Below are 20,413 nucleotides of genomic sequence, written 5' to 3'. Positions count from 1 at the left end.
CTTCCAAGCTTCTCTTCTTTATTTGTTGCTGCACTGTTATTATCTCCTGGACAATATGGTTTCCCAATAGTCGTAGTGTTATTTTCATCTTGCATCTTGCTTGTAAACTATTATTCATATTCTGGATACACATTAACCCTTCTTGGAACTCTCTCAACCCGTGCTGGAACGCCCCAACTCGGGTCCCTGTTGGGACCTCCCTGTTGAAGCTCCACTTTTCTATTTCGAAAGTCCGTTCTCCACCTTAAGTCCCGCTTCAACATACTTCTTTATCCTGTGTTAGATCTCCCCTATTACCCATATTTTCTGTTAGAACTCCATCTTCCTTTATCAAAAGCTGGAATATCCCTAGTTTTTCTTATTTCCTGCTGGAACTCTCCAACTCTTATTCCCTGCTGGAATTTCCCAATTGTCTTATTCCCTGCTGGAATTTCCCAACTCTCTTATCCCCTGCCGGAACTTCTTTATTTCCATCTTAGCTTCTCTCGTCTCGACCTTAAAACGTGACCCAGGTCGACTTTGCTGCGTAACAAGGAGTCACAAACTGCCTGACCTACTGCTTCATCACTCGGCGTTCTCCACCCGGCCTGCTTGTTACTGGCTGGGATTGGAACCTGTCCAACATCGCTCTGGCTGGATTGGATTCTCACCCAGAACGCAAAACAAGTGGTCGGATCTTCCTCGTTCGTTTTCTTGTTATTTTATTTTTTGTTTTGCTGTGAGATCAGCAAGTTTACGAAATGTGGTTGTCTTAAAGAGGCATTTGTGTTGGTTTTATAGTGAGACTGGTTGTGAAATTTTTCGGAGAGATAGAGATGGAAAGACAGTAAGAGTGAGAGAAAGAGGAAGAGTGAAAGAGTGAGAAGGTGAGGGAGAAAGGGTGAGAGAGAGTGAGTAAGAGTGAGAGAGAGTGAGTAAGAGTGAGAGAGTAAGAGAGAGAGAGAGAGATTGTTTATGTTGGTTAGCATAGCTGTCAGCCGTGGGTTAGCACTGGGGTCCCTGGGGATATCTGATTGGGGGTCAAGGCCCGAGTTTCTTATTTATCATCTTTAAAGGTGTGTGTGTCTGTGTGGCCACTCCTGGCTGACTGTGATGCGCCTCTGTTTTCATACCTGCAATGGCTAGAAGGAATGGAGGATGGGAACTCTTCTGCTTATTTAACCTTGATGTGTACACCTTAGGAATACATTGTGCCCTGTGTTATTTATACATGATAGTTCTTAAAGCCAAACAGAAGTACGTAGTTTCCTGAAGATAGTCGACGTGTGACCTTTATCGTCCTCTCTTGTCTGTCTTTGCTATCTTCGACCCCCCATCCCCTCCCCTTCTCTCTCTTATTTGTACAAGAGTATTTACTGGGTTAAATTAAAAGTTTCTGTCCATATTTACGAGTTAAGAGCTGTCACCTACCTTAGCTCGTTTCAAAGCATTTTTATTTTTATGAAACATATAAACAGGGAACAGGATGAAGTTGGAGCCATCTCTAGGTCGGCGATTTCATTTGATTAACTTGCTATATTTCCTCGATATCATTATGCTGTTCTAACATATTCGAGACTCGAGACATTCTAGGAATGAATGATCTCGGAAAAAAGTGATCTTCTTGAAAAGGGTACAGCCAGAGTGTAGCTCTCTCTCTCTCTCTCTCTCTCTCTCTCTCTCTCTCTCTCTCTCTCTCTCTCTGGCACGCATGTACCTCTGGTCGTGCTGTGCTCTACGTGGCCAGTAATAAAACAGAATTTGCCATGGAGTTTGTTTTGCCTCGTCGACTCCAGTACTTCCCATCCTCCTGATTGGTTGACTAACTTGTTCCCGTTTTCTCTCGCTGGAAAACGGCGACCATGATGGAGTTAGTGTAAATTTTTATTTTAACTTACTTCATTGCATTGTCCTTCACTAATCCCTTCAATATTTTCTATCATCATCAACCACTGCTCTCAGAACTTCTTTATGTGAGTCCTCTTCGTAAACATGTCTCTTTTTTGGGGGGAGGGGGGTAAATAACACAACATACGTATAATAATTTGTCTAACTGTACTTATGTAATAAGCTGAATGGCTATAACTATGGCCATAATTTTTAAAGGGGTGGACCGGTAAGCCAGCTGAAGGCCTCGGTCACATGACTGAGAGCTCCAATGGCGGGTCATCATCTGACGAAGACCCGCGTCAGGAGACACTTGTAATGTTTCCTAACGAACCTTACCTAACGTAACCTGTACTTATGTGTACCTCTGCCTAGATAAACTGGTATTTTCTCTCTAATTTGTAAACTCCCCCCTCTCTAGAAATTAAATTACCTAATACCGTGGTTCGATTCCCGGCATGGGTGAAAATGCTGGGCGTGTTTCCTTACATCTGCAGCTCCTCTTCACCTAGCAGTAAATAGGAACCTGGGTGTTAGTCGACTGGTGTGTGTGGCATCCTGGGGGACAAGATTGGAGGACCCCAATGAAAATAAGAGAGAGTCCTCGATGACGCACTAACTTAACTGGATTATCCAGGATAGCTAACGCTGCGAGTTAAAAATCCTAACAAATCTTATTTTAAAATGTGGAAAATGATACTTGTGCACAGTTCAGGCCATTCAAGGGATAATTTCTCTGCTGTGAAGAAACCTTTGAAGCCTCCATAGCTGTTCAACCTACAGAGGAATACTTGGCGATATCCCCGTCACCTTACAGAAGTTTCCCAGTTCAGATTGACAAAATTTATATTATCTCATTTTGTGATGAAATATAACGTTAAGACAACAATTTTTTTTTTCCAAAATGTAACTATCGTAAAGAATAGCACCACCATGTGAGTGTGTCTAGTTTAAGAAAATATTAGGGTACTAATTTTGGTAGGAAAAAAATTAGAAGTACACTCTTTAGGCTGGAATTAATCCCCGCTTTTCGTTTTCTATGGCGCAGACACACTGCAGATTGTGAAGGACCACACTTACGGAGCTCAGGATGAGACTACAGAGGGAGGCTGGAACGGTATGGTCGGAGAACTCGTCAGAAAGGTAAGTCTTTGTTTTATCTCTGCCTACCTGCTTTCTTTCTTCTGGAGATTCTGGTTCGTTTTATAGGTAGGCGATACAACCGTGTCTGTAGGCGATTCCATTGTATATACAGGCGCCCCAGTTTCTATTCTAGGTTCATTGCGCTTGGTATACGGCCCCCCTTCTATGTTCTAGGCGAATTTGCTGTGTCTTTGTGTGCTTCTTATGCGTCTAGGTGACTGGACTTGCTTACGTCTCGCTTATAGGGTCCTCTTTATTGCCCCATGTTTGGCTATTCGGGCCTTTATTGCCCACGAGTTACTCTCTGATGGCTAAACTTCCTGCAAATATTTTTCTTTCATTTCCTAAAATCCTTTAATTTCAAAATTAATATTTTACTCTAAGTGGGAGAATTTTCATTGCCATTATTCATCTCCCAAAGGCAACTGTAATTTTCATATAGGTGAGGGAAAGTCACAAAAGCAAAACACGTTTTTATTTAAACAACGTTTCGTTGTATATAGATTATGAGTGTATTGGGTTCGTAACTTATCGACTACACAAGAGCTATTAAAACTGCACGTGACCTGTGCACCTCTATTGATGATTAATCCACAAAATAGGGGTTGAAGTGAACTGTCTATACACTGAGAAACTTATCTAGACTTGTATATCTTAATCATTCTGTGTAAGTTTTATCAAATTATACCCTTAGTTTTCATATAGCAAAGTACATGGTGATGTCGCTATTGGTGGCCCATGAGAGTAAGTGTACAAAACTTAAATAGTTATAGCTATCTTGTAAGAGTGGTGCCTTGATATCGATGAAGGGTTCTCGAGCCAAGAGACTCCCTCTTCTTGGATCAAGCGTCCCATTCCTCCTCTACTACTACTACTACCACTACCAGCTTTAACACTACTACTATTTCTTCCTCTCTTGGTCCTGTCCCTGTCCCTCTAGCCTATATATACTGGCTCCTTCACTCTTGTGTTAGTGTGACTTCGTAAATGGTCCCAGTCAGACCGAAACGTCGTCGTAAGCTTCTATGACCGGGTTATCTGTGTATGATTTTTACATTGCTTAACATTTCCTCCGTGAGTATTACAACAGCGGTTTACGTTACTACCCTCTTATAAGAAATCTTCTTGTGGGTTTTCCATTTGTTTATTCATCTTTCTTCTTCCTCTTTATATCTTCCGATCCTCTTTCGCCTTTTCTCTGTCCTCCTCCCACCCCTCCTCCACCATTCTCCCTTCATCCATCACTGTGTGTCGCATCACTGAAGAGGAAAGAAGTGTGTGGGTTGACAAGACACATTTATTGCCTCATTCGTCTCTGAATAGTGATCAGCAGGAAAGAACCACCTGCAAGCAAAAACACGGACCCAGGCACCTCTGGATCCAGGCAGCCTTTCGCCTGCGGACCCCAGAGACCTTTGTACCCAAGCACCTTCGTACTCTGGCACCTTCAGACCAGGGCATAAATTTAACAATCTCGTGTCTAATAACGTTAATTGTGTAAGCTCTGACTGTTGCAACTAATTCAAGAGTAGTGCAATGCAGAGTGTCCACTGAACTATACTAACGGCAGTTCAGTACACATTTTCGCATTGAACTAAATCAGCGCACTTTCGCATCCAGGCATTAATCAATCCAAATACTTATGGACCCAGGCAACTACGAACCACTGGAAAGAGAGAGAAAGACGGGGAATGATAAAGAAGAGGTTTAAAGAATCGATAAAAGGAGTAAATGACCGAAAGAAAAGACATACAGAAGTAAAACGGTATATTAAGGAATGCACATTTGTAATGAATCTTGGCTGTGGTTTATCTTAGCTAAATCCACTGGCTCCCATGCAAGATGAAGATCGGACACTTGCATATCGGCCACCTGCCTGTGGGCGCTCAAACACTCATCTAGAGAACATTTTAATTGTCCATACATTCGGTCTTTTCACTTCAGTATTGGCAGACACCTTTGGAACATTTGGCTGTATATTTTGACATTACACATCTGGTTTATTTTTTGACAGATATGGTGTATTTTAACCTTATGGAGTTGAATTTATTAAACCATTACGGTTTTGCGAGACACTGATAACGGCTTAGAAGAGACGTGAGTCAGGTCTTGCTGCAGTCGTGTTTGTGTGAGAGTCGTCTGTTCAGAACCTGCATCTGTGGTTAGCGGTGTACTACGCTGAGAGTTTTTCCCACCAAGGTAAGGTAATTCTCAGGAGGAATCACATGTAATGTGCACACATTACATCTCAAATAATCCACACAATACACATCTCAAATCTCAAATAATCCTTCGATCAGCTTTTGCTACAGGCTGTACACTGTTCATTGTAGGCTGTAATGTGTTCATTGTATGCTGTAAAGTGTTCATTGTATGCTGTAAAGTGTTCATTGTAGGCTGTACAGTGTTCATTGTAGGCTGTACAGTGTTCATTGTAGGCTGTACAGCGTTCATTGTAGGCTGTACAGTGTTCATTGTAGGCTGTACAGCGTTCATTGTAGGCTGTACAGTGTTCATTGCAGGCTGTACAGTGTTCATTGTAGGCTGTATAGTGTTCATTGTAGGCTGTATAGTGTTCAGTGTAGGCTGTACAGTGTTCAGTGTAGGCTGTACAGTGTTCAGTGTAGGCTGTACAGTGTTCAGTGTAGGCTGTACAGTGTTCATTGTAGGCTGTACAGCGTTCATTGTAGGCTGTACAGCGTTCATTGTAGGCTGTACAGTGTTCAGTGTAGGCTGTACAGTGTTCAGTGTAGGCTGTACAGTGTTCATTGTAGGCGGTACAACGTAAATTGTAGGCTGTACAGAGTTCATTGTAGACTGCACAATGTTCGCTGTAGACTGTACACAATTCATTGTAGACTGTACATTGTTCATTGTAGACTATGCAATGTTCACTGTACTTTGTACACGGTAATCACTGGGGACAGTGAACTTGTTTTTAAACAGCATGTGACTTTAAGCATCAAAAGCTTGTTACACGACTCCCATTTTTTTCCTCCAAAGTTTTTGAAAGTTTGAGCCTTCACAGAAAAATATCCACGAGGGCAGACTTCATTAAACATTTTAAAATTGTTTGTTGAAAGTTATTAAATTACGTTATCGGAGAAGCTGTATTTGCTAGCCTCACGTGAGTTGTAAGAAAGCGTTGAAATTCTCAATGAGCACTACTGGAAGACCGGTATAATTCGGAAAGTGAAAATAAACCCCCATAAAAGGGCTTTATTTTAAGGTGATATGATGGTATTTTTTGGGGGGTTGGGCGCTTAATTCGCTTTATTCGTGTTAATTGATTTTGTTTCCTAATTTTCTCAGGTTTTAAGGTGTTATGCATATCTTTTATTAAGCAAAATTAGAAACCAGTCAAAGTGCTCTGCAAATTACTACTAGTATCACCACTACTGCTATACTATTACTACTGTACGAGGTCTGGTCTCAGACCGGGCCGCGGGGGCGTTGACCCCCGAACCCCTCTCCAGGTATACTGCTGGTACTGCTCATTCTAACTGATGGATAGAGAGTTCTTTACACCGTTGAATTTACAGGCTAAGAGTTATTCTGCTGCAGCTCACTCAGAATAACTCAATATATTTCAAAGTCTATCATTATCTGAAGCGTTCTAACACTCACAGGACGTCACTCATAAAACCAAGTTAACACATACAGTAATCTTTGACGTTCATGTAGGTTCTGAAGCCAGAGTGAAACGTTTGACAGCATCGTTATCGGTGTATTAAAATCTATCAGCTCATTCTGACATATTTCGCTACCTCAAGTATGTAACATCCCGTGTGGTGTGTTACCAATACTGTAACCGCATATTGCTGGTGTTTCCACTATGTAATTCACATGAATTTGGGTATCTCTACACAGTGATACCACAATGTAGCTCTTATAGAGGTATGTGTAACCGTACACTGCGAGAACTTTTACATATTCTCGTTAAAAGCAGGATTGCTGCACACTGTGGGTGTTCACACATTGTTACTCTCATAGAGAATAGTGTAGCAGCACACTGTTCGCGTTATATAGAATAGAGCAGTAGCACACTGCTATGTTCCCATTATAAAGAATAACGCAGCAGCCCTCTGCTATGTTCCCATTATACAGAATAGCGCAGCAGCACACTGCTATGTTCCCATTATATAGAATAGCGCAACAGCACACTGCTATGTCCCCATTATATAGAATAGCGCAGCAGCACACTGCTATGTTCCCATTATATAGAATAGCGCAACAGCACACTGCTATGTTCCCATTATAAAGAATAGGGCAGTAGCACACTGCTATGTTCCCATTATATAGAATAACGCAGCAGCACACTGCTGTGTTCCCATTATAAAGAATAACGCAGCAGCACACTGCTGTGTTCCCATTATAAAGAACGCAGCAGCACACTGCTATGTTCCCATTATAAAGAACGCAGCAGCACACTGCTATGTTCCCATTATAAAGAATAACGCAGCAACACACTGCTGTGTTCCCATTATAAAGAACGCAGCAGCACACTGCTATGTTCCCATTATAAAGAACGCAGCAGCACACTGCTATGTTCCCATAATAAAGAACGCAGCAGCACACTGCTATGTTCCCACTATAAAGAATATCGCAGCAGCACACTGCTATGTTCCCATTATAAAGAATATCGCAGCAGCACACTGCTATGTTCCCATTATAAAGAATAACGCAGCAACACACTGCTGTGTTCCCATTATAAAGAATAACGCAGCAACACACTGCTGTGTTCCCATTATAAAGAACGCAGCAGCACACTGCTATGTTCCCATTATAAAGAACGCAGCAGCACACTGCTATGTTCCCATAATAAAGAACGCAGCAGCACACTGCTATGTTCCCACTATAAAGAATATCGCAGCAGCACACTGCTATGTTCCCATTATAAAGAATATCGCAGCAGCACACTGCTATGTTCCCATTATAAAGAATATCGCAGCAGCACACTGCTATGTTCCCATTATAAAGAATATCACAGCAGCACACTGCTATGTTCCCATTATAAAGAATATCGCAGCAGCACACTGCTATGTTCCCATTATATAGAATAGCGCAGCAGCACACTGCTGTGTTCCCATTATATAGAATAGCGCAGCAGCACACTGCTATGTTCCCATTATAAAGAATATCGCAGCAGCACACTGCTATGTTCCCATTATAAAGAATATCGCAGCAGCACACTGCTATGTTCCCATTATAAAGAATATCGCAGCAGCACACTGCTATGTTCCCATTATAAAGAATATCGCAGCAGCACACTGCTATGTTCCCATTATAAAGAATATCGCAGCAGCACACTGCTATGTTCCCATTATAAATAATAACGCAGCAGCACACTGTTGATCTTACCATTCCTGTTTCCTTTTCTTCTTCTACCTCTTTTACAACAACTTAATCATTTCTACTACTATTACTACGATTTCTATTGTTATTGCTGTTACTACTACTACTATCGTTTCTGCTACCTTTACTACTACTATTACTATCACTGCTGCTACCCTTACTGCTACTTCTGCCGCTATTCTATGCCCTCCACTACACTACCACATCTTCCACTACAGTTACCACTACATTCTTCCTCCGCCCACTCACATATGTTATGGTTATTGTAACCACGAACGAGTGGTATTGATCAATAACAACACTGCGCTAGCCAAGGATTCGAACCCATGTTGTACTGGCCTGCCTCATGGTAAGCTAGAACCACATGACGCTTTAAACCACAGGACCGCCCAACCCTATGTTATGGTGCATACATTTTTTCACTAAAGATTAATCGCATCTCTTGTGATTAGCGGACAGAGACCCAAGCCTGCAGGAGTTAGCTTCTCGCATTCAACCAATTAAATAATCCCTTTGTGCCCTGTGTATTTACGGTCAGGAATGGTGAAGACTTTTAAGCTGTGGTCTCCCTCTGTCCCTGAAGCATCCGTTGAAGGACGCTGGATGGTGTTTTGAAAGAAAACTTCCGCTCTTGGCGTGTCAACCTTCTTAGGTGCGTGTTGGGTGGTTGGTCCTGGGTGGTTGGGCTCTGGTAGTTGGGTCCAGGTGGTGAGATAAGGGGGCGGAATATTTTTGGTTTCTCACAGGAATACTGCGCCGCTTTACTCTCACATTTTTTCCCCTGTTTTCTCTGTCTCTTCTTCCTTTCCTTCCCTCTTTGCTCAGATATTTTTCACACTCGATATCAGGCTTAATAAGTGTTGACTCTAGAAATATCACTAATGAATCCATGGATGACACAAGAAACTACGGGAAAAATATGTTTGTGTTGATACCAACTCGTGTTTACCTTATATGTAAGGGCTGTACGACCCATTAAAATTTCAACACTTGTGTTTTGATATAATAATGCTATTATACTAATAATAATCGAGTTATAGAATTGGCATTAAAAGAAACACAACAGGATATGGAGGAACAGATATGGAGGAATATGGAGGTAGACTGCAAGGAAAATATTGATTAAAAATATTGAGACAGAAAAAGAGAGGGACCTTGGGAAGTCGTGAATCTGTGTAATTACAATCAGGTCGCAGAGATGAAACATTTTTGTATGGTGTGATAGGTGGAAATAGAGACGAGACGGTGGTGGCCAAAATTCGTATAGGTTACTTGTTTATGTGGCAGGTTGGGGTAGCAGCTCCAAGAATGAAAACAGAATTTAAACAGCGTGGAGAGTTCCGAATATTCACACAGTAGACATAGAATGCATCCTATTTCAAAAATAAATATGACAAACATTAAGAATAACGTAAACACGCTGTATCGAAAGTTCGTAATCTTTTTCGAAATTGTATGGAAGATTTTCTGAAATTGTGTAATGCTGTGAGAAGCAATAATGAATATTTACTACATAGGGTTAATGGGTTGATACTGACAATTCCGTGTCTCGTATTTAAAAACATAATTGCTGTGTTCATTGTGAGATGTTCACTCGTAGGATGAGTAGCGTTGTGCAGTTGGCATTTTTTTTCTCACAGGATGAGTGGTGATGTACAGGACAGTCTCTTGACAATGTTCTCTCTCAGGATGATTGTTGCTGTACAATATGTTGAAATTTTGTTCGGATTTTTAACCCAGGAGGGTTAGTCACCCAGGATAACCAAAGCAAGTCATTTCGTCATCGAGGACTGTCTGTCTTTTTTCCAGTGGGGTCTTTCAATCTTGTCCCCCAGGATGCGACCCACATCAGTTGACCAACACCCAGATACCTACATGCTTGTTAGGTGAACGAGGACAGCAGGTGTAAGGAAACACATCCAATGTTAAATTTAGATTTAGAATGGACATAGGTAAATACTGGTTTTCGAACAGAGTTGTGGATGCGTGAAACAATCTTCCGAGTAGGGTGATCGAGGCTAGGACCCTGAGTAGCTTTAAAATGAGACTGGACAAATATATCATTGGGAGAGGCTGGGTTTGATTAGTGTCATTGGGTACGGGAGGATATTCTTGGGTAGCCTTGGGTAGGGGTCGTTTTGTTAAGAACCTGCCTTGTATGGGCCAGTAGACCTTCTGCAGTGTTCCTCCATTCTCATGTTCTTGTGCTTCCACCCTGCCGGGGACTGAACCACGGACACTTAGTGTGCGAGGCAAGAGCGTTGACTACCAGGCCTTACGAAACCTAAAACATAAAATCTCTCATCTTTTCACAGCTTAGCTCGTGTTGTAGTCCATCTGTCTCTTGTATCCATATTTTCTATCCAGACTTTTTTATTCTATTATCTGTCAACCATCTTTTTTTATCCAGTGTTTTCTGCAGCATTTTCCTCTTTCCACTCTTCCTTTGGTTGTTTCTCTTGTTCCCTTCCTTGCCCGTCTCCTTCAGAACGTCAGGTATCAGGATGTAGGGGCTGACACCTCATCCCCGAGCGTCGTCCTAGACGTCATGGATGCTGACGGCCGCTGACTCCCGCTGATGGTGTTCCGGTGTAGTGAGTGGGGATACTGACGCCAAGGCTGGCGTTCTCTCTTCATTTCTCCCTCCGTTCTCCCCTTTCTCTCATTATCTCCCTTTTTCCCCCTCTCTTCCTTTATTTTTATCCCCGTTTCCCTCCCTTTCTCCAGTTCCCTCCGTTCCTCCCTCTTTTTTCCCCTTTCTCATCCTTTCCCTTCCTTTCATTTCCTTTTCCCCCTTTCTCTCCCTTTCCCTCCCTTTCCCTCCCTTTAGGACTCAGTTCCAGCAAATTGGTTGCCATAAATCTCTTCATAAATGTTCCCTTACACTGCAGCATCACTTCAAATCCTAAACACAACTCTTCACAACTCTGGTCTAAAACAAACTCTCACAGCCTGCTAGATGCTAAAGCCCTTGCCATTTTAAAAACCTTCACTCCCACTCTCTAACCGTGTCTGGGGCGACAACTACCCCTCATTTGTTTCACAGTAGATTTATACACCTTGGCCATTTTATTCTCCTCCACCATTCGAAATGCTCACACTGCCTCAGTAGCTTGTGTCTGGGAGGTTAGATTTGTCATTACCCCTCATACTGTCTTTTAATTTACTTTACATCACACATTGCTTTGAATATGATAACAGACTCCTCCTCCTCCTCTCTTCTGTCAAATACGTTTTTAGTATATAAGTAATATGTTCATTAGAAAAATAACCTGTGCACAGGGGAGAGGAGCTTACGACGACGTTTCAGTCCGACTTAGACCATTTACAATGTCACATAATGTGACTTTGTAAATCGTCCAAGTCGGACCGAAAAGTCGTCGTAAGCTCCTCTCTCTCCTATGTGCGGGTTATTTGTGTATTGTTCCAGTCACGGTATTGTGACTTTTTGTTCTTTAATACGTTCATTGATGATTGGAAAAATCGAAGATGATGGTGTCTGTCCTCTTCTCTCCTTGTTTCTCTCCTTGTCTCTCTCCTCCTCCTGTCTTTTTTTCTTTTACGCTTCAGGTTTGTACATTATACTAAGAGCCTGCTCGCATTTTATGAACTAAGAACTCTTATCTCACATCAGCTCATTTGAGAGCGTAAACAATTTTCTTTAAAGAGTTAATGGTGTTCTCACTATTTCTAAGTAAAATACATCCAAGAGTGATGGACTGAACACCTCGACTCCAGGCTGAGGGACTGAATACCTCAAACTCCTCCTCATTTCTGTTGGACTGAAGATTCCCATATGTTGCTCAAGTGTCTCGTTCTTCAACACCCAGTTACAAGTCCCAGAGATCATCTGGGCAGTTAGTTTACTTGATATCTAATAATCACCTTTACTGTTACTCTTGCTGTTGTTAAATTAGACACATGTACAACACTTGGGTATCTTCAATAAGGAAACGTTTCGCCACACAGTGGCTTCATCAGTCCCTACAAAGGAGAATGGTGAAGAACAGGAGTAGTTTGATGTAATCAGTCCCACCCCCTTGAGTCGATGTGGTCAGTCCATCAATCTTGTATGGACTGATGAAGCCACTGTGTGGCGAAACGTTTCCTCATTAAAGATACCCAAGTGTTGCACATGTGTCTAATTTATCAACTTGTCGATTCTCTGAACCATTCATCTACATTCTACACTCCTGTTGTTGTTGCGTTACTGCTGTTTCAACCTCCACCAATCTCCTTCCTCTCTCACTGTCTCCACCTTTATCTCTCTTCTCCACCACAATCTCCCTCTTCTCCACCACAATCTCCCTCTTCTCTCGACCACAGTCTCTCTCATCTCCAGTATTCCTTCTTGAGAAATCTGCGAGGGATGGGGAATTCCGTTCGGTTCACGCGTCGATATGCCAAGATCTGCCTGGCTATCGCGTTTTAAAATTTATTTTCCACTCTTTAACAAATTCTCTCCAATTTCCTGTCCTTTCTTCCTCTCTCCTTCCTCTTCCTACTCCTGCATTTTCCTGCTTCCCGCTTTCTCCTTCCTCTTTCTCCTGCCTTCGCCTTTCTCCCTCCCCCCCCTCTCTCTGGTATTTTGTTCATGCGCGATCGCACGCTTCCGCGAACCACCTCTGTCTGTCTCTGTACTCGCCTATTTGTACTCACCTGTTTGTGGTTGCAGGGTTCGATTCATAGCTCCTGGCCCCGCCTCTTCACTGATTGCTACTAGGTCCTCTCTCTCCCTGTTCCATGAGGTTTATCTAACCTCGTCTTAAAGCTATGAATGGTTCCTCTGTCTCTGTCTGTCTGTCTCTCTGTCTCTCTGTCTCTCTCTCTGTCTCTGTCTCTCTCTCTCTGTCTCTCTCTCTCTCTCTCTCTCTCTCTCTCTCTCTCTCACAGGCACACTGCCAACACTGGACATTTCAGAATAGCGTGCTGGATCCATCAACTGACATTTTTTTGTCAACACTGGTTCAATCAAACTTTGTCCTTTTTGATAAGCCGCCCACGCCCACTGCCGCCCACCCAGCCCACTGCCGTCCCCTCTAACCCACTGCCTCCCTAACCTACTGCCACCCCCTACCCACGTCTCCAACACCCACTCTACCATACGACCCCGGCCACATCCACTCCCCTACAGCCTTTTCATGTTTTTATCGAGTCAATTTATCTATTTTTTTCTGTCCTTTATATTTCTTCTCTGTATAATTCTACTATCTTTAAAGCATTTAGATAATTCCGTGGTTTAATACCGTAGCCGGCTTTTAATCAGTTTAATAAGTTTTAATCGTCGGAATTAATGTGGTTGATCTTAGGGCTTAATTATGTCCTACTGGTATCATTATTTATGATTAGGGTTAATTAGTGGTTAAATTAGCTTTCATGCACATTTCAATTGTGATTTTGGTCTAAATAGCTAAATAATATAAGAATGATGTAACTTTCTTGGTACTTTGTAAATGTCTTAGTATCTTGTAAATTCCCTGGTATGTTGTAAATTGTGCTAAATTATTTAAAACCGACAAATTGAAGATAAAGACACTTATTCAACATATGGAAATCTTTAGTGAAGAAACGTATCGCCACACAGTGGCTTCATTAATCTAATACAAAGCTGAATGGTGTAAGGAGAGGAATAGTTTGAGGTAATCAGTCCCTCAGCCTGGAGTCGATGTGTTCAGTCCACCAACTTGTAAAAAGTACAGCATAGGGCCGTAGAAGTGGCTTATATACTGTAGTCAGGTGAGTCGAAGCAGGAGGCGGCGGGGTCTTAGTGGTACCATCCACTAGTCGAAGTAGGTTTTCGTCCAAATGTTGGACAAATGTTGAAGAATTCTATGTATCAAGATCCCATGATGTTGCAGTGTCTGACGTATGTGATTGCAGGGGTCGAGTCACAGCTCCTGGCCCCGCCTCTTCACTAGGTCACTCTTCCTGTTCCCTGAGTTTTATCATACCTCTTCATAAAGCTATGTATGGATCCTGCCTCCACTACATCACTTCCCAGTCTATTCCACTTCCTGACAACTCTGTGACTGGGGGAATACTTCCTAACATCCCTGTGATTCATCTGAGTCTTCAACTTCCAAAGTTATGGGTGAAGTGATAAAATGTGTAATATAGTCAGTTAAAGGCCACAAGATACACAGTTGAGGTCCACCTTGTAGATTCCTCTCAGTATTTTGTATGTCGTTATCATATCCTCCCTATCTCTCCTGTCCTCTAGTGTCATCATGTTGATTTCCTTTAACCTCTCCTCGTAGGACATACCCCTTAGCTCCGGGACTAGTCTTGTTGCAAATCTTTGCACTTTCTCTAATTTCTTTAAGTGCTTGATTAGGTGTGGGTTCCAGACTGGTGCTGCATACTCCAATATAGGCCTAAGGTACACGGTGTACAGGGTCCTCAACTATTCCTTATTGAGTTGTTGGAATGTTGCTCTTAGGTTTGCTAGGCGCCCGTATGCTGCAGCAGTTATTTGGCGTGTGTGTGTGTGTGTGTGTGTGTGTGTGTGTGTGTGTGTGTGTGTGTGTGTGTGTGTGTGTGTGTGTGTGTGTGTGTGTGTGTGTGTGACGCAAATTGGGTATTGTCTGTATTTTAATTTGCTAGAATTGTATAAGTAATTTAAACGTCGCTAGTACTGTGTTTGTCATTCAGGCGTTGCTAGTACTGTTTAACCCAGATTTGATAGAATTGTGTATAACGTCAGATAAATGTTACAGTAATTGTGTCTGTCGGAAAAAGTTTGTCACCCATACTTTGCTAATATTGTGTTTGGTCAAACTTTTGTAAGTTGTTGCTTCGGGTTACCTGCAGATCTGTGAGTAATAATAATAATAATAATAATATACATTTATATAACTGTTCCAGGCTATATCATCATTCCTGCTGCTGTGGTTATGTTTACATTGGCTTTATTCATGATGTTGGCGAAGAGTTCTTGATCCATGTAACTGAAGTTAACCCATCCCCTTCCTTGGATCAGATTTGATTACCTTCCCAACATTTTTAGCAGTTCTCCATGAGCATAACGATGATCTTTTCTCCCTTGCAGCCCTCACCCCTGTATGACGGAATTTATCTTCTCTCTTGTCTCTCCTCCTCTTAGGAGCCAATCCAGTTTTCACTTCACACAGTCTGGCTCCTGAGTTACATCCCTATGTGTATACTCACAAGCTTATGCACGTGTACCCTCTTTGACTTGATTCCTTCTCTCTCTCTCTCTCTCTCCCCTCTCTCATTTCTCTCCCCATCTCTCTACCCTTTTCGTAATTCTTACCCTCTACCTTTTGCTCCTTTTCTTCTCATCCCATTCTTGTCCTCCCCCTTCCTCTCCTCCCCCTCCCCAATACTATCTCTCACACCCAGAAGGAGTAACTAGCGTGGGAATCCCCAGTGCACAATTAGTGTGGAGTCTGACCCCTCGAGTTATCCCGGGCGTTTCCAGGCATTGAAAGCCGAAGTGCTATATTGTTCACGCACCAGAGTAACCTGCATACCGTTGCTCCCTAGCTTGCAATGCAATCAACTGCAGCGTGGATTTAACCGGAATACATTTATTAGGTGGGCATTTTTGTCTATTGTATTAAGTGGGAGGGGGGATAGGTGGATTTTGAAACTGAAAAAAATGGAATTAGTTGTATTATGTCAAGTATGCGGGGATGGAAATGAGTTCATTTTAATATTAATACAAAGCGCATTGGCTCAATTAACCTGCCTGAGTTTATATATATATATATATATATATATATATATATATATATATATATATATATATATATATATATATATATATATATATATATATATATATATTATGTAAAACTTAAAATTAAATCGTCCTTAAAATTTTCTCATATACGTTTAAGATATTTTTTTTCATTTATCTTAATGTAAAAATTAATAATTTTATATCAACAGACTCTTAGAGAATTTATCTAACCTTATTATAGCAACCGCAATTTAATTTAGCTAAATTCGAATAGATATATTTTAGATAAGCTTACAGTAATGAACAAACACAATGAAATATATTTTTTTCCGTTAGGTTCAGAATGATTTTTGCGAAATTACTGCATACACAAATTATCGCTTGCATTATTTGACAAGAAGAGCGTTACCATTTAAGCCAAAATCGCAAGTTTTACCTATATGGCAAGATTATATATATATATATATATATATATATATATATATATATATATATATATATATATATATATTATTTTTTCTTTTTATTATCACACTCGCCGATTCCCACCAAGGCAGGGTGGCCCGAAAAAGAAAAACTTTCACCATCATTCACTCCATCACTGTCTTGCCAGAAGGGTGCTTTACACTACAGTTTTTAAACTGCAACATTAACACCCCTCCTTCAGAGTGCAGGCACTGTACTTCCCATCTCCAGGACTCAAGTCCGGCCTGCCGGTTTCCCTGAATCCCTTCATAAATGTTACTTTGCTCACACTCCAACAGCACGTCAAGTATTAAAAACCATTTGTCTCCATTCACTCCTATCAAACACGCTCACGCATGCCTGCTGGAAGTCCAAGCTCCTCGCACACAAAACCTCCTTTACCCCCTCCCTCCAACCTTTCCTAGGCCGACCCCTACCCCGCCTTCCTTCCACTACAGACTGATACACTCTTGAAGTCATTCTGTTTAGCTCCATTCTCTCTACATGTCCGAACCACCTCAACAACCCTCCCTCAGCCCTCTGGACAACAGTTTTGGTAATCCCGCACCTCATCCTAACTTCCAAACTACGAATTCTCTGCATTATATTCACACCACACATTGCCCTCAGACATGACATCTCCACTGCCTCCAGCCTTCTCCTCGCTGCAACATTCATCACCCACGCTTCACACCCATATAAGAGCGTTGGTAAAACTATACTCTCATACATTCCCCTCTTTGCCTCCACAGACTCCTAAGTGCACCACTCACTCTTTTTCCCTCATCAATTCTATGATTCACCTCATCTTTCATAGACCCATCCGCTGACACGTCCACTCCCAAATATCTGAATACGTTCACCTCCTCCATACTCTCTCCCTCCAATCTGATATTCAATCTTTCATCACCTAATCTTTTTGTTATCCTCATAACCTTACTCTTTCCTGTATTCACCTTTAATTTTCTTCTTTTGCACATCCTACCAAATTCATCCACCAATCTCTGCAACTTCTCTTCAGAATCTCCCAAGAGCACAGTGTCATCAGCAAAAAGCAGCTGTGACAACTCCCACTTTGTGTGTGATTCTTTATCTTTTAACTCCACGCCTCTTGCCAAGACCCTCGCATTTACTTCTCTTACAACCCCATCTATAAATATATTAAACAACCACGGTGACATCACACATCCTTGTCTAAGGCCTACTTTTACTGGGAAAAAATTTCCCTCTTTCCTACATACTCTAACTTGAGCCTCACTAGCCTCCTTGTTCATCTGCTATCCTATTCTCCGTCTTACTCTTAATTCTTTCAATTATAACTCTACCATACACTTTACCAGGTATACTCAACAGACTTATCCCCCTATAATTTTTGCACTCTCTTTTATCCCCTTTGCCTTTATACAAAGGAACTATGCATGCTCTCTGCCAATCCCTAGGTACCTTACCCTCTTCTATACATTTATTAAATAATTGCACCAACCACTCCAAAACTATATCCCCACCTGCTTTTAACATTTCTATCTTTATCCCATCAATCCCGGCTGCCTTACCCCCTTTCATTTTACCTACTGCCTCACGAACTTCCCCCACACTCACAACTGGCTCTTCCTCACTCCTACAAGATGTTATTCCTCCATGCCCTATACACGAAATCACAGCTTCCCTATCTTCATTAACATTTAACAATTCCTCAAAATATTCCCTCCATCTTCCGAATACCTCAAACTCTCCATTTAATAACTCTCCTCTCCTATTTTTAACTGACAAATCCATTTGTTCTCTAGGCTTTCTTAACTTGTTAATCTCACTCCAAAACTTTTTCTTATTTTCAACAAAATTTGTTGATAACATCTCACCCACTCTCTCATTTGCTCTATTTTTACATTGCTTCACCACTCTCTTAACCTCTCTTTTTCTCCATATACTCTTCCCTCCTTGCATCACTTCTACTTTGCAAAAACTTCTCATATGCTAACTTTTTCTCCCTTACTACTCTCTTTACATCATCATTCCACCAATCGCTCCTCTTCCCTCCCGCACCCACCTTCCTATATATATATATATATATATATATATATATGTCTCATAAACACGCTAAGATAACCGGGATATCTTGCTACTCCTACTTACACTTTGGTCACACTTCACAGACACGCACATGCATATATATATATACATACATCTAGGTTTTTCTCCTTTTTCTAAATAGCTCTTGTTCTTTTTTATTTCTTCTATTGTCCATGGGGAAGTGGAAAAGAATCTTTCCTCCGTAAGCCATGCGTGTCGTATGAGGCGACTAAAATGCCGGGAGCAATGGGCTAGTAACCCCTTCTCCTGTATACAATTACTAAAAAAGAGAAGAAGAAAAACTTTATAAAACTGGGTTGCTTAAATGTGCGTGGATGTAGTGCGGATGACAAGAAACAGATGATTGCTGATGTTATGAATGAAAAGAAGTTGGATGTCCTGGCCCTAAGCGAAACAAAGCTGAAGGGGGTAGGAGAGTTTCAGTGGGGGGAAATAAATGGGATTAAATCTGGAGTATCTGAGAGAGTTAGAGCAAAGGAAGGGGTAGCAGTAATGTTAAATGATCAGTTATGGAAGGAGAAAAGAGAATATGAATGTGTAAATTCAAGAATTATGTGGATTAAAGTAAAGGTTGGATGCGAGAAGTGGGTCATAATAAGCGTGTATGCACCTGGAGAAGAGAGGAATGCAGAGGAGAGAGAGAGATTTTGGGAGATGTTAAGTGAATGTATAGGAGCCTTTGAACCAAGTGAGAGAGTAATTGTGGTAGGGGACTTGAATGCTAAAGTAGGAGAAACTTTTAGAGAGGGTGTGGTAGGTAAGTTTGGGGTGCCAGGTGTAAATGATAATGGGAGCCCTTTGATTGAACTTTGTATAGAAAGGGGTTTAGTTATAGGTAATACATATTTTAAGAAAAAGAGGATAAATAAGTATACACGATATGATGTAGGGCGAAATGACAGTAGTTTGTTGGATTATGTATTGGTAGATAAAAGACTGTTGAGTAGACTTCAGGATGTACATGTTTATAGAGGGGCCACAGATATATCAGATCACTTTCTAGTTGTAGCTACACTGAGAGTAAAAGGTAGATGGGATACAAGGAGAATAGAAGCATCAGGGAAGAGAGAGGTGAAGGTTTATAAACTAAAAGAGGAGGCAGTTAGGGTAAGATATAAACAGCTATTGGAGGATAGATGGGCTAATGAGAGCATAGGCAATGGGGTCGAAGAGGTATGGGGTAGGTTTAAAAATGTAGTGTTAGAGTGTTCAGCAGAAGTTTGTGGTTACAGGAAAGTGGGTGCAGGAGGGAAGAGGAGCGATTGGTGGAATGATGATGTAAAGAGAGTAGTAAGGGAGAAAAAGTTAGCATATGAGAAGTTTTTACAAAGTAGAAGTGATGCAAGGAGGGAAGAGTATATGGAGAAAAAGAGAGAAGTTAAGAGAGTGGTGAAGCAATGTAAAAAGAGAGCAAATGAGAGAGTGGGTGAGATGTTATCAACAAATTTTGTTGAAAATAAGAAAAAGTTTTGGAGTGAGATTAACAAGTTAAGAAAGCCTAGAGAACAAATGGATTTGACAGTTAAAAATAGGAGAGGAGAGTTATTAAATGGAGAGGTAGAGGTATTGGGAAGATGGAAGGAATATTTTGAGGAATTGTTAAATGTTGATGAAGATAGGGAAGCTGTGATTTCGTGTATAGGGCAAGGAGGAATAACATCTTGTAGGAGTGAGGAAGAGCCAGTTGTGAGTGTGGGGGAAGTTCGTGAGGCAGTAGGTAAAATGAAAGGGGGTAAGGCAGCCGGGATTGATGGGATAAAGATAGAAATGTTAAAAGCAGGTGGGGAT

General features: G+C 41.4%; 1 protein-coding gene across 3 annotated transcripts in view; it reads left to right on the top strand.

The window, feature by feature from the left end:
• Nucleotides 1-20,413, top strand: part of LOC128701873 (glutamate receptor 1) — a 1,634,372-nt gene that overhangs the window by 1,467,261 nt on the left and 146,698 nt on the right. For all 3 annotated transcript variants that reach the window (XM_070099830.1, XM_070099829.1, XM_070099831.1), the window contains exon 12: nt 2,915-3,009. In XM_070099830.1, the coding sequence (XP_069955931.1) occupies nt 2,915-3,009 (95 nt within the window). The remainder of the gene's footprint in view (nt 1-2,914; nt 3,010-20,413) is intronic.

The sequence above is a fragment of the Cherax quadricarinatus genome, chromosome 69 (assembly GCF_038502225.1).
Source record: "Cherax quadricarinatus isolate ZL_2023a chromosome 69, ASM3850222v1, whole genome shotgun sequence".
Lineage (NCBI taxonomy): Eukaryota > Metazoa > Arthropoda > Malacostraca > Decapoda > Parastacidae > Cherax > Cherax quadricarinatus.
The sequence above is the reverse complement of the archived record's forward strand: the minus strand, read 5'-3'. Positions and strand labels throughout refer to the sequence as shown.